We start from the raw sequence: 12,060 nt of genomic DNA on the forward strand, positions 1-12,060 counted from the left end.
CCCCAGGGAGCGAGCCCGGGCGTCCTGCCCCCCCCCCCGCTATAAACCCCCCGGGAGCGAGCCCGGGCGTCCTGCCCCCCCACACTGTCCTGGCCGTTGAGTGCCCGGCCGTGGGGCTCTGCGGGGTGAGCTCCAGGTAGCAGCCCCCCTTTGCCCCACACTCCCGGGGAGGCGACAGAGGCAGCGCGACCTGCAGGGGGGGCAATGCCAACCCCCCCCCCCCGTGCAGCCCGAGGGGGCCCCGAGCTGCTCCTGCAGGGGTGGGGCAGTTGGGGGCTGGCCGGGGGGGGCTCCGAGTGGCCCGGAAAGCAGGGACATGGGTGGTGCTGTGAGCAGGGCCGGGTCCTGCAGGAGCCGGGCTGAGACCTGGGCCGGGCTGGCTGGTTCCGCGGAGAGAGCGGGCAGCGGAGGGCCGAGGGCTAGGAGCCGAGGAGCCACTTCCCAGACTTGCTGTTCAGCTTTGGAGACAAGTCCCTTCCCTGCCTCAGTTTCCCCACTGCTCGTGGGGGCGGTCTCAGGCCAGGGACGGAGACTTGGAGACGCCAGCCGGTGTTCCCTGTGAGCTGACCCTCGGGAGAGATTCCAGTGCCGCCCGGCCGATTAGCCCAGCGTCCACGGACAGGTTTTTTGTTTCTGCGGGTGGTGCACATCCGTACATGCCACGGTGCGCAGACCAAAATTTATTTCGTACTTGGCTGATAAAGATGCGAGGGAACATTGCCGCCTGCCCTCAGCTGGATGTAAGCCAGCAGCCTAGAACGAAGAGATCAGATAACCCACTGCCAGACCCTTCAGCTGTCAGGCTGTGGGTACACGCTGTGGCTGGTACCAAGCAGGCGGAGATGCGCTTGGGGTGGGGGGGGCTGTGTGTCCCCTCCAGGCTCAGAGGCGTGCTGGCCGCTGGGGGGCAGTTGGCTGGCTCTTCTGTTAAGATTCCAGGAGAAGGTGGTGTCGGTAACGGAACGATCTTTATTGGAAGACGGTTCACAAACTCCCCGTGGTGCACCCCAGCCCCACGCACAGGAGGGCCCCGGGCAGTGCAGCGGGAAGGAACGCCAGCGATACTTGTGAAAGCGAGAGCAGGAGCTTGTGCTTACAGCCAAGCAAAGCGATGGGCGAGCTGGCCCTGGCGTGGCCCTGCCCCGCAGCGGCCCCACACCTCTCCAGTTGCACGAGGGGCTGGAGCAAGACACGGACATTCCCCCTGGGGTCCCAGGCAAGATGCGCTCGCACGGCTCCAAAACGCTGGTGCTTTGCCCCTCCCGCACCTCACCGAGCTGCAGGTGAGACAGACTGGAGCCTGACAGACCCACGGGCTGGAGGTGGGGGGCAGCCCACGGCTCTCAAGCCAGAGGGAACAGGCTGGACAGCTGCATTGCTCGCGAGCAGGGAGAGATGGTTACGTGGCATCTTGGCTTTGCACCGGCCCTGACGTCCCCGCCGCCCCGTGGGTTCTGGCGCCCAGGGAGGGGCGGGGATGAAGCAAGCGGAACTGGCAGGATCTTTCATTTCCAGAATGTTGTTTGTGTTGCCTCGAAACTCGAACGTCCCAGACACTAAGGGGGTTTAGTCGGCAAGTGGCTGGAGGGGCAGCCAGCTGTGTGCTGGGAGGGGCAGGCTCCTCCCTCCGGGTGGGGGGAAGAACTCAAGGCACCCAAGCCTAGAGCCCAGCAGGCCGATTCCGGTGCCCTGCGGTCCAGACGTTCTGAATGGGCACAGATTGCTCACACCTGCCCCCCTGCCCACGTGCGCCCCCTGCTGGTCAGGTTCGCACCCTGTTGGCGCATTGCATGTGCAGAAGGCTTTTCCCAGCTGGGCCTGGCCGATTTCAGATTGGACCTCCAGCCTAGGCAAACGCAGCCCTGCAGAGCCAGAGCCGGCTAGTGAAAAATTCAAGCCAGGGGGGAGCTGGGTTTGAGCTTTGGCCGGACGTGCAGCCCACCAGCCTCCCCTCTGCACCGTCCTGGGCCAGCCCGCCCTCCGCCAAGCAGGCCTCACTGTTTATTTCACGGGTCCAGAAGCTCCCCAGACCGGGACCCAGGGATCCAGACTGAAGCTGCCCTGCGGGTGCCGCTGCAGGCACAGGGCGGCGAGGGGGGAGTGCCGCAGGGTGCCCCCCAGGAGCCGGAGCTGCTCCAGGAGGCAGGGTAACGCCAGGTGCCTGGCTCCTGGCGGCTCAGGCTCCTGCCTCGCTCTGCAGCCGCCTGCGAGGAAATGTCTCTTGAGAGAAGGAAGAAAGACACGCAGCTTCGAAACGCAGGGGAAAGGCGGCGGTGTTTCCGGCCCCAGGGACTGCGGCAGGGGCTCCCTACCGAGACCCATCCACCGGCTGCTCCACGGGCTTCCTGTTGTTCCTCACCAGGACCCGGCGGCGCTTGGTGGGGGACGCGGCCGCCGGCTTGTCAGCCTCCGGCGGGGCGGCCCTGGGTGGAGGCTTAGCCAGAGTCTGGCCTCGGCTCGTGTTCATGTCATCCACGAAGGCCTCCACGCCCTCAAAGCGGGTGGTCAGCTCCCCCAGACGGCCCTTCAGCGCGTTGAACTCTTTGTAGAGGTCGTCCAGGGCTTCGGAGAGGGATTTGATCCTGTGGCAGGACAGCGAGGGAGAGCGTGAGCATCCCCCAGGCTGCCCGGGGGTCTGTACAGCCACCCGCTGCATCCCCAGGACCGGCCGGTCAGGCACGGCCTGGACAGGCATCATGTGAGCTTCCCAGCCCACCCCTGTGGTCTGGTCTGGCCCAGCATCTCCCCAGCAGTGCCCTACGGGGGCTTGGACACACGTCTGTTAGCAACTAGACACCCCAAACACCCCTCACTTGGCCCACATCTAGAGCGGGCCCCATGGCCCTGTGGCTTTGGCAGCCCATGGCACGCGCTGGCCCGGGCTGGCTCTGGGGGCATCGTGGCATCCCGGCTCACCTGCCATAGTCGGGGAGCACGGTTTGGTGGTCGTACAGGAGCAGGTTCTTGATCTCCGTCACAATGGCGAATTTCCAGTTGTCCAAGACCACGGTGAGGTTGGCACATCCCCGCAGGCTCACCTTCTCAGCTGGGTAGACAAACCCGGGGAGCACGTGGGCCTACGACAGCCCCGCCTGCTGGGGGGGGGGGCCCTGCTAGGCTTACAGAGCCCCTCCCTTCTCTGCCCACAGGGCCACCATAGCTCTAGCTCTGGGCTCTATTGTGGTTCCCGGGCCCCTTGCTCGCCCCTCACACTGTCCATCCAGGGATCCCAAAGCACAGCACAGGTGCACTGATCCCCCTCCCAGTCCTGGATCTAGCCAGGGAAACTGAGGCACAAAGGGGCACTGAGCAGGGCATTGGCAGAGCCGGCCATGGAATCCAGGAGTCCTGGTCTGAGCTAGCGGCTGCCTCTTCCCGGCCCAGCCTACAGGGACAGAGCCGCCCTGGGCCAGGCGATTAAAGCCGTGCCAAGGCCAGGCGGGAGGGGAGTTGGGGAGGGGGGGGCTTTACCTTCGGATCTGTAGTCCCATTCCGCCGGCTGCTGCCTTTGCTTGGCAGCCCAGCTGAGCGCCACGCAGAGCAGGACAGGGAGAAACCGTTGCATGGTCCTCTGGGATCTGGGGGAGATCAGAAGAGACGGCCCCACCCCGAGGTGCCCCCATCACCACTGCATCTCCATCCCCATCTGCCCCCGCGGCTGCTGGGCCCCGCCCTGCTGGCCACACTCCCAGCATGCAGGCTGCCAGCCCCGCAGTTGGCAGGACTAGAGTCTCCTGTGCCGAAAGCTCCGGGAATGGGCCCCTCTGGGGGCGGCAGACACACCCCAATGGCACCGAGGGGCCCTCGCCGCCTGGGGGAGCCGCCGATCTCCGAGCCGGGCAGCCCAGGGCAGGATGGTCCCCGCTGGCCGCCCACGCTGGCTCTGAGCATTCGGGGGTTTCTTGCAGCCGTCAGGCCCCAGACGTCTCCAGCCTCGTGCCGCCTTTGGCCCGTCCTCTCTGGATTCCGGCTCGTGCCAGCGTCCCGCCCGTACGTCTCTGCTGGCGGGACGGGAGCCCCGCAGGAACCGCACCCGGGCAGGAAGGGGCTAGCCCCTGTGCTCGCAGTGGAACGGCGTCCCACAGCGGTTTGGGAGCCGCCGGGAGGGGGGAGAGGGCGGAAAACAGAGCACTAGCCAGTGGCTGGCAGTGAAGGGTCCCTGGCCCCTCGGTCTGTTGCTCTCCTTCCCAGCTCTCATCAGCTTCGCTTGGAGACAGGCTCCTTCTCCTGGCCAGGCTCCCTGCTCCAGGGGGATGGCAGGGGCATTGCTCTGCCAACACGGGGCAATGCTGGGCCAGGGCCCCCCAGAGTGTCCCACCGAGATGTCAGCCCTGAGCTGCTTTGCCTGGCCAGCAGCTGAGACGTCGCTGAGCAGCATCGGCACCCTCAGCCGGGAGCCAAGCAGGCCTGGTGGGGCTGGGGCCGCACATGCCAGGCCAGGACAAGCCTTTCCCTCGCCTACCTGCTGGGCTGGTGCGGAGAGCGGCAGCGGCTGCCCTTTCTCGTCGCAGCTCCCCCTTCTCGCTCTGGCTCCGAGCTGCCTCCCTCCGTCCTTTTTAACACGCTGCCCTGGAAGGCAGCCCAGCCAGATGTGGGCCTGGCAGCTGTGCCGCGGATTGCAAACAGGCCCGCCTGGCTGCCGCGGGGCCTGCGAGCGGCCGGTTCCTGCTCCCGGGGTGGGGGGGGCCACGGGGAGAACGCGGCACGTGGCTCTGAGCCGCTGCCCGGCAGCGGGAGCTGCCCACGGAGACCACACGGCACATGGGCCCCAGAATGAGCCTGGCGCTCCTGCAGGTGGCTCCTCCCGCGGGCGGGTGGCAGCAGGGAGGGACGGGGCTCAGCCGAGCCCAGGGATGAGGGGCGGTGCTGGGAGCGCCCGTGACGGGGCCTGGGGACGCGCTAAGGTCCCACGCGGGGACCAGCAGGTGAAGGATCAGGGTGTGGCAGAGAAGGGCTCACCCAGTGCCACCTCTCGGCATCGGGCCACAGGCAGAGGCTGGCCAAGGCTGTTGGAGGGGAGGCCCACGTCCCCCAGCTGGAAGCCCAGGCCTGGCTCCTTTCCGCAGGCAGGGCTTCCAACCCCCCATTCCCCGCAAGTCTACTTAGCACGGGCCCCGGCCCCAGCTCCGCTCCGCCAAGGAGCAGACTGAATTCAAGGGCCTGCCAAGCCAGCTGAGCCTGTTCTGCGGCTTCGGCTCCAGGCCTTGAATTTCAGCTGACCCAAAGGAAGACCAGCTGGAGCCGGCTGCCAGCCCCCTCCCTGCTCCACGCAGCAGCCGCCTCCTGCCTCCCCATGGCACCCACCTGCTGTCTCCGGCTCCCTACCGCACTGCCAGGCGCCCACCTCCCAGCTGGCAGCAGCCCCCGTGACGCCAGTCCCAGAGCTGGCCAAGCAGACTGCTGCTGGCGCCCTGGTGTAGGGGGTGTCTGGCCACTCCCGCCCCCTGCGCCTCCCTCCGGGGGCCGTGCAGCTCAGCTCTCCACGCGGGCGTTACGCCCCATGCAGCAGGGGCTTGGCTTCTGTGCGCCCCAGCCCGGCCGTGGGCAGCATGGGATGCAGGGCTCCTTGGGGCCCAGGCAGCGGCTGAGCTGCACTTCAGGGGAGTATCGTTGACCTGCTGGGCGACGCTCCCCCTTGGGAGACAGCGCCTGCTGCCGCCTCACGGGGCCGTGCTGACAGCCCAGGCCTGGCCACCACGCCCTGCGAGGCCCCCCCAGCCCACGCCTCCCCAGGCTGAAGGCAGCCCCCGGGGTGGTCAATAAACACAGCAGCGGCCAGCAGCCGTGTTCACTTTTCAGGTGCTTTTATTCGCTTTCACTGCAGGGCTCCAGCCCAAACCCCACAGCTCGGCAAGCCGGCGAGGACAGAAAGCAAGAGCAGGACGGCCCGGGGGGCTCAGGAGAGCGACACAAACCCGCCGACGGAGACGCAGCGGCCGCCCTCCCGGCAGACCCAGCCATGCAGCCATCGTGCGCGCCGCACAGAGCAGCAGCTGGCGCGAGGGCAGCCCCCCATGTGCTGCAGCAAGGGGGGCGGGAGGCGTGTGCATGGCCCCGGAGCTGTGTACCCCCAGCTTGCCCGCCCCACTCCTAGCCCCCTGGGGAGAGAGGACCTGTGGAAAAGTCCCATGTGGTGGGTACCATCTGTCTGGCCCATCCGGATCACCAGTCCGACTTCCCCAGCGAGGGGCTGGGAGGAAACACGCTGGCGGAATTCTCCTGCCCCGGGGACCCCTCCCGGCATCCCAGCACGCAGCCGCTGGTGGCGACAGCGCAGTTCTCTGGCTCGCGAAAGGGAGGGCCACTGAGAGCAGCTGGGGAGGGGCTGGTACCCGGCTACGCAGGAAACGTGCTTCACACAAGGGTTTGGGGGCCTGAACCAGGGCGCCGGGGCCGGCGCTGCTCCGGGAAGGGCACAGGCCAAATGCTGCAAAAGGGCAGCGGAGAGCCAGACGGAGAGCGCCTCGGTGGGACCCGGGGGGGGGGGGGTAGTGACTGGCCCTTACCCCTGCTAACAGAGCCCCATCTCACCTGGGCATGGGCTGGGCTGCTAGGAGGATCCCTCAGCCGCAAGACTTGCAGTTCTGCCCCAGCGTGGTTAAACCAGCAGCCGCTGCTGCTCTGGAGAGATTTCCAGGAGAGCAGCCTGCCCCCCCCCCCCCCCGAGTCAGCATGGACTCTGGGTAAGGGAGCCTGGACTCGCTGCGAGAAGGCTGGGGGCCGGGAACACGCGGCGTGGTTGCCATGGGAGTCGCCCAGGCCTAGGCGTGTCGTGCGGGGCGGGTGCCGTGTCTCTGGGCTGGTGCCAGGCCCCGCGCTCACCCGTGCAAGCGACCTAGTGACATTTGCTTCCTCCATGCCGCTGCCTCGCGCTGCAGAGGGGAGACGGCCAAGGGGGGCAGCCCCTCGGGGCTACACGGTGGCTGGCCGCTGGAGGCGGCGGCGCTCCACGCAAGGCAGTGGCACTGGGAGGAGCTTGCGCTGCGGTGCTGGGTCGGGCCCGGCTCATGCCCCGGCTGGGCAGCGTCCATAGGCAGAAAGGAGGCTGCTCCCCAGAGCTGGGATGGCTGCCCCACGGGCCTGGCCCGCCCCCCCTCGCTGGGACCTGTGGCGTTTTAGCAAAGCAACGTGCAAAGGTGCCAGGCCTGCCTCTGGTCTGGGGAGAAGAGCCCCTGTGGAGATGTAGCCAGCCGGCCCAGCCCCGGCCCAGCCCCCCTTGGCCTCAATCTGGTGCTCACGGCCCTAGGCAGGGGAGAGATGAGGACCAACCTCCGCTGGCTGGGGAGAGGCAGCTCCAACTACGTCTGCCCCCTGCTCCGGCGGGGGTCACCCAGGAGAGCCAGGGCTCTTGGGCATGCAGGGACGCACACCAAGCGCCCCTCGCCAATGCCCGGCAGGCCAGGTGCCCGGCCCCCAGCTTTGGGGCGTGGCAGCTGTCTGCGTGGCTCAGCGCCGGCACAGCATGTTCTCAGGCTGCAGACCACTTCGCCAAAGCTGTAATTGGGGGCAGGCTCAGCCGAGTCCGGCACCGAGGGCTAGAGCCAGCCCTTGGAGAAGAGCCAACTGCGGCCAGAGTAACCAGGCAGCGGAGGAGGAGTGCTGGGGCGGGGGGGGGGGGGGGTTGCAACCGCCTCAGAGGAGCAGCCTGCGGGACCAAGCCAGGCCGTCCGCATCACTTCCTCCCAGGCCGTCTCCTGTGCTACGGCCGGGGAAGCTGCAAGCCGGAGGGAGGCGAGCCCCTTGCTGCCATGCGCCGATGGGGGTGGCCAGCCCGGCCACCCTGCTCTGCCTGCGCACAAGCGCTCGCTCAGCACCCCGAGAGAAGCAGCTGCGGTCTCCTGAGCTCAGCCTCCCAGAGCCAGGCTCGGGGGGAACACGCAGGGAGGGGGGGAGCCGGAGGGGGGGCGGCTGAAGCGAAGGGTCTCCTCGCGCCGGGCTAACAGCACGCGAGTTCCAGGTCCCCCCCAGCGGCCAGCCTACCCCCGCCCCCGCCCAGCCCCGGAAAGGACAGCGCAGAGTTCGGCCCTGGGAGAGACAGACACGGCCGCCCCCCCTCGGTCTGCCCCTCGTGGCGCATCATTACAGGGGAGGGGGCGGAGAAACCATGCTGCCTTTCACAGGGCTCGCCTCTGTATTGTCAGTCTGGCCCCCGCCGCGCCGCCGGGCTAGGTCCGGGGGAGGCTGCACATCTCGCAGTGCTCGGTGCCGGGCTGGTTCATGAAGGTGCAGTGCTGGCAGGCCCACATGGCCGAGGACGCGGCGTGTGTCGAACTGCCCATGGCCCCATACTCATGTAACCCTGAGAGCGGGACACCCACTGTGCCTGTAAGGGGGGAACAGAGACAGGTCAGGGCCGGGGACAGGGGAGGAGCCGGGCGGGGGAGTCACACGGGAGTTTCTCCATGTGACACAACATGCCTGGGTGGGGCCTGACCTCTGAGCCTAAACCCAGCCTCTGCGCTCCAGGCTCCTCGGCTTCGAGGCCAGAGGCTCCGGCTGCTGAGCCAGCGTCCCCCCTGCCTGTGCCCCGGGCCGGGTTCGGCGCTAAGCCACAGCAAGGGTCCGGCAGGAGGGGAGGGGTCGCTGCACGGCAGACGGCTCACCCCGTGACGTCACAGCCCCTGCCGCCAGCAGGCCACGGCACAGAGCGCTCAGCGCCGGTCTCAGACCTAGGACCGGCTCAGTGGCCAAGCTAGCTGTGCTACGGCCAGCGATGGCAGGCCCCCTCCTGCCACAGGGCCGAGGGCCTCTGGGGATGTGTGAGCAACCCAGTCACACACGATCCCTTTGAGGTAGCAGAACCAAGCCTCTCTCAACCGGCTGCCCCCCCGCTCCATGCTGCGGCTTTGCCCCGGACGGAGGCGGCTGGGCACAGCTCACACCACAGCCCTCTGGTGACACGCCTGGCTTTGGCCCCAGCAGCGGGTCCGGCTTGGAGCCAGCTCATTCCCTGGTGCAGGAGCACAGCTGTGTGGCTCGGTGGCCAGCCCAGGCCGGGAGGGGGCAGGAGGGTGGAGGGAGACGTGGCCCCGTGGCAGGGACTTACTACAGAGCTGCTCAATGGTGGCCCATTGCTCCGACTTCTTCCAAGTCTGCGCGAGCTCCTCGTTCCTGGTCCTCACCGCCTCTAGCAGCAAGCTGATGCTATCCTGCACGGGAGAGCGCACGAGTCACGACCAGCGCACACGGACACGGCCTGCTCCTCCCTGCCCCCCACAAGGTGCGCGTTGCCCACTTTGATCTCTAGGGGGTCCCCCGCATTTCCAGGGACACAAGCAAGCGGACACGCCCCGGCCGGCCGGGGCTCGTTTGCGGGATTCGATTGGCTTTCTAAATCCTGCTTCTCGTTTCTCCCCAGGGCCGACATGCCCCTGCCACTTGGCCGAACAGCAGCCAGAGGAAGGAACGCCGGACGTGTGCTGGCAGATCCAGCGATCGCAGGGGGCCTCCTGGCTGTATAATCGATACGTGACTATGCAAAGTCACCGGTCACCTCCCTCTGCACAGAGAAGTGGACCAAAAGTGCCTGGCAATTCTGTATTAACGCTGGGCTGGAAAACTCAGCAGGGGTGGAGGACGCGACAGTCCACTCGATCGAGATATGGGGCCTTCCTCGAGAGGTGCAGGCAGGATCAGCAGGAGGGCTGGGAGAAGAGTTTTGAGGTGTACGGGCAGGTTTACACGGGGCAAACATGCTCGGTGCCGACTTACAACAGGTCTGGTCTAGCCATCACTACAGGCTCCCCATTTTAGGAGCACTAGATCCCCTTCAGGGAGTTAAAGCAGCCAGTCCCCCGGCCCCGCTGCGGCCCGTTACCCCAATGAGAGGTCGAAGGGACTCCCTCGTCTGTCGCAAAGGAGAAAATAAAAAGACTGGACAGCCTTCCCAACGCAACATGCCCAACGTCCCTGATCTCCAGCTGCCCACGGGCAGCCCAGCTGTGCTGCACATGCTCAGTGAGCGGAGTCCTCGGCGCAGCTGGAAAACACACGGCTTTCCTGTCGGGGGGCGAGTTCCAAACGGGAAGCTCTGAGCGGTGCCGACGTCAGCGCAGGGCCTGACCCGCCGCCAAGCGCCCGGTGCCAAGCCAGCGAGGCCAGAGCTGCAGACAGGAAGTAGCTGCCCTGGGAGAGGTTTGGGGACTCTGGGCTTCTTGTTGTCGATGTCGTGCCAGGGATTTCGGATTCCGATGCTTTTAAGCTTTCCCAGTGATCTGAGCCGGGGCCAAGAGGCTGGATCCAGCCTGTGCCCACGCTCCCACAGCCACCACGGAATTACTGCTTCCAGCACCGGCCCTGGCTTCAGCTCTAGCCCCCGCCTCCGCTCCAGGCCCCGCCTCCCTCTCAGAGCCTCGGAACTTGGAGAAACAGCTGTTTTGTCGTGGCCAGAGGCGCTGGGAAGGCGGGGGAGGAGTAAGCGGGGTCACTGGCAGGCGGGAGGCGCTGGGAGGGAGGGGGGCCGAGGGCAGAGCTTGGCTGCGGGCAGGTACTCTGTACCCAGTCATTTTTCCCGTGGGTGCGCCTGCCCCATTGGCACCTAGGGCCTCCAGTCATGCAGAGGCTGAGCTGCACTTCCAGAACTCAGACAAATCTAGTTTCATCCCCTCACCCAAAAGGGGCCCTGCGAAGGAAAGACGGTTGCCAAGCTGCATTTGCTCAGCCGGGACTCCAGCTACACCCGCCAGTCCGCAGGGCCCCAGGCTCAGGCAGGACGTAAGAGACACGGTGCTCTCCCCGCCACCTGCGCCGGAGGTGCCGGTCGGTAGCGGGATGCTCACTGCCAGCCCAAGGTGCCTTTGGCATCTGTCAACCCCGATTCCTTCCTGTGACCTACCTGCAGAGGCATGACCTCATTGGTGACCAGGAACAGGAGCAGATGGAAATCAGAGATGATGTCTAGGAACACAGAGGACGTGTTTTGAGACAGGTACGTGGCCAAGCTGTGGAAGTCCTGCAGAGATTGGAAAGGGGAAGAAAGACAACAGCCGTCATATTTCCTTCCCCCCAGGTGCTAACTTGAGGCTTCCATTCAGATCCCTGAGACACAAAATGCTGCAAAATTCCTTCCTCAGTCACTAGACAACTGAGAGGCACCCTGAACTAACGGGGTCACAGCCTCCGAAGCCTGCCTCAGCCTGGTGCAGAAGAGCCCCGTGCCTCACGTCAAAGTGAAGACCATGGCCAGGGGGCGAGGAATCCTCGATCTCTAAGCACTTTACAATGCTGACAACGGCAATACACAGCAAAGAACCTGACCTGCGAAGGGGTACGTGCTAGCTGCCCCTCACGGCTTCGGCAGGAAGATTTCCAGGTTTGCGCAGGGACTGCTCATTTCTGATTCGTCGGACACCCAATGATTCCAGAAGAATCTTTGCTACTTTCCCTTTCGCGAGACAGCCCGCGCCTCCCACCAAGGAACCCAAAATGCGGGTCGATCTTGCCAGCTCACGTGGCTTGGAGCAATCTGATCGCTGCCTCTGACCAACGCGATCCAGGGCCTCTTTCTGTAATGAACAACTCCGCCTTCAAACTGGCCGCAAAAGCAGCCAGCGTTCTCGGGGTCAGCAGGAAATGCAGGAGCCCCGGCAGGCCCTGCATTTCGTTCGACGCTGCCCTTGCAGTGGGGGGGGGGAGCCGTGCTGGTTTGTCACGTGTAGGATGCCCTCGACTGAGTCTCGATCAAAGCCACACCATGGAATCGGCAGCTCCTTTTTAGAAGTCCCTTGGGAGAGACAGTTTGGCGAGCAAAAAGGCCTCCTCTATCCCATGCAGATGGGTGGGGAGCGGCACATCCAGCAGTGCTGATTTATAGGGAGGCGCGAGGCAGTGGGGGGGGGGGATGTTTTACTGAGCCCAATGCCAAGGGTGGATCCAACTACGAGACGGCTGCTGCAGGCTCTCTACTGCTGTTGCCTTTCGGAGGGATGAGTGCAAGGGGAACATGTAGAATATTACACACGTGTTATGCTAGAGGGGACACACACAGGGAACATGTAGAAGATTACACACGTGTTATGCTAGAGGGGACACACACAGGGAACATGTAGAAGATTACACACG

The 12,060-nt window shown here is 65.7% G+C and overlaps 2 protein-coding genes across 2 annotated transcripts in view; both read right to left on the reverse strand.

Annotated features, from left to right (window-relative positions):
- Window positions 1-949: 949 nt before the first annotated feature.
- Window positions 950-4,619, reverse strand: LOC149521938 (uncharacterized). Its single transcript, XM_089771988.1, has 4 exons — window positions 4,463-4,619; window positions 3,472-3,578; window positions 2,917-3,046; window positions 950-2,582 (listed from the first exon to the last, which is right to left on the reverse strand). The coding sequence occupies exons 2-4, from the start codon at window positions 3,563-3,565 to the stop codon at window positions 2,309-2,311; spliced, it is 498 nt and encodes a 165-aa protein (XP_089628114.1). The 5' UTR covers window positions 3,566-3,578; window positions 4,463-4,619; the 3' UTR covers window positions 950-2,308.
- A 1,168-nt stretch (window positions 4,620-5,787) lies between these two features.
- Window positions 5,788-12,060, reverse strand: part of NPLOC4 (NPL4 homolog, ubiquitin recognition factor) — a 49,501-nt gene continuing 43,228 nt past the window's right edge. Inside the window, exons 15-17 of the mRNA XM_075904055.2 lie at window positions 10,835-10,951; window positions 9,047-9,149; window positions 5,788-8,323 (exon numbers count right to left, since the gene is read on the reverse strand). Coding sequence (XP_075760170.1) covers window positions 8,166-8,323; window positions 9,047-9,149; window positions 10,835-10,951 — 378 coding nt within the window. The 3' untranslated portion in view covers window positions 5,788-8,165. The remainder of the gene's footprint in view (window positions 8,324-9,046; window positions 9,150-10,834; window positions 10,952-12,060) is intronic.

Source organism: Pelodiscus sinensis, chromosome 20 (genome assembly GCF_052426305.1).
Source record: "Pelodiscus sinensis isolate ZL-2025 chromosome 20, ASM5242630v1, whole genome shotgun sequence".
Lineage (NCBI taxonomy): Eukaryota > Metazoa > Chordata > Testudines > Trionychidae > Pelodiscus > Pelodiscus sinensis.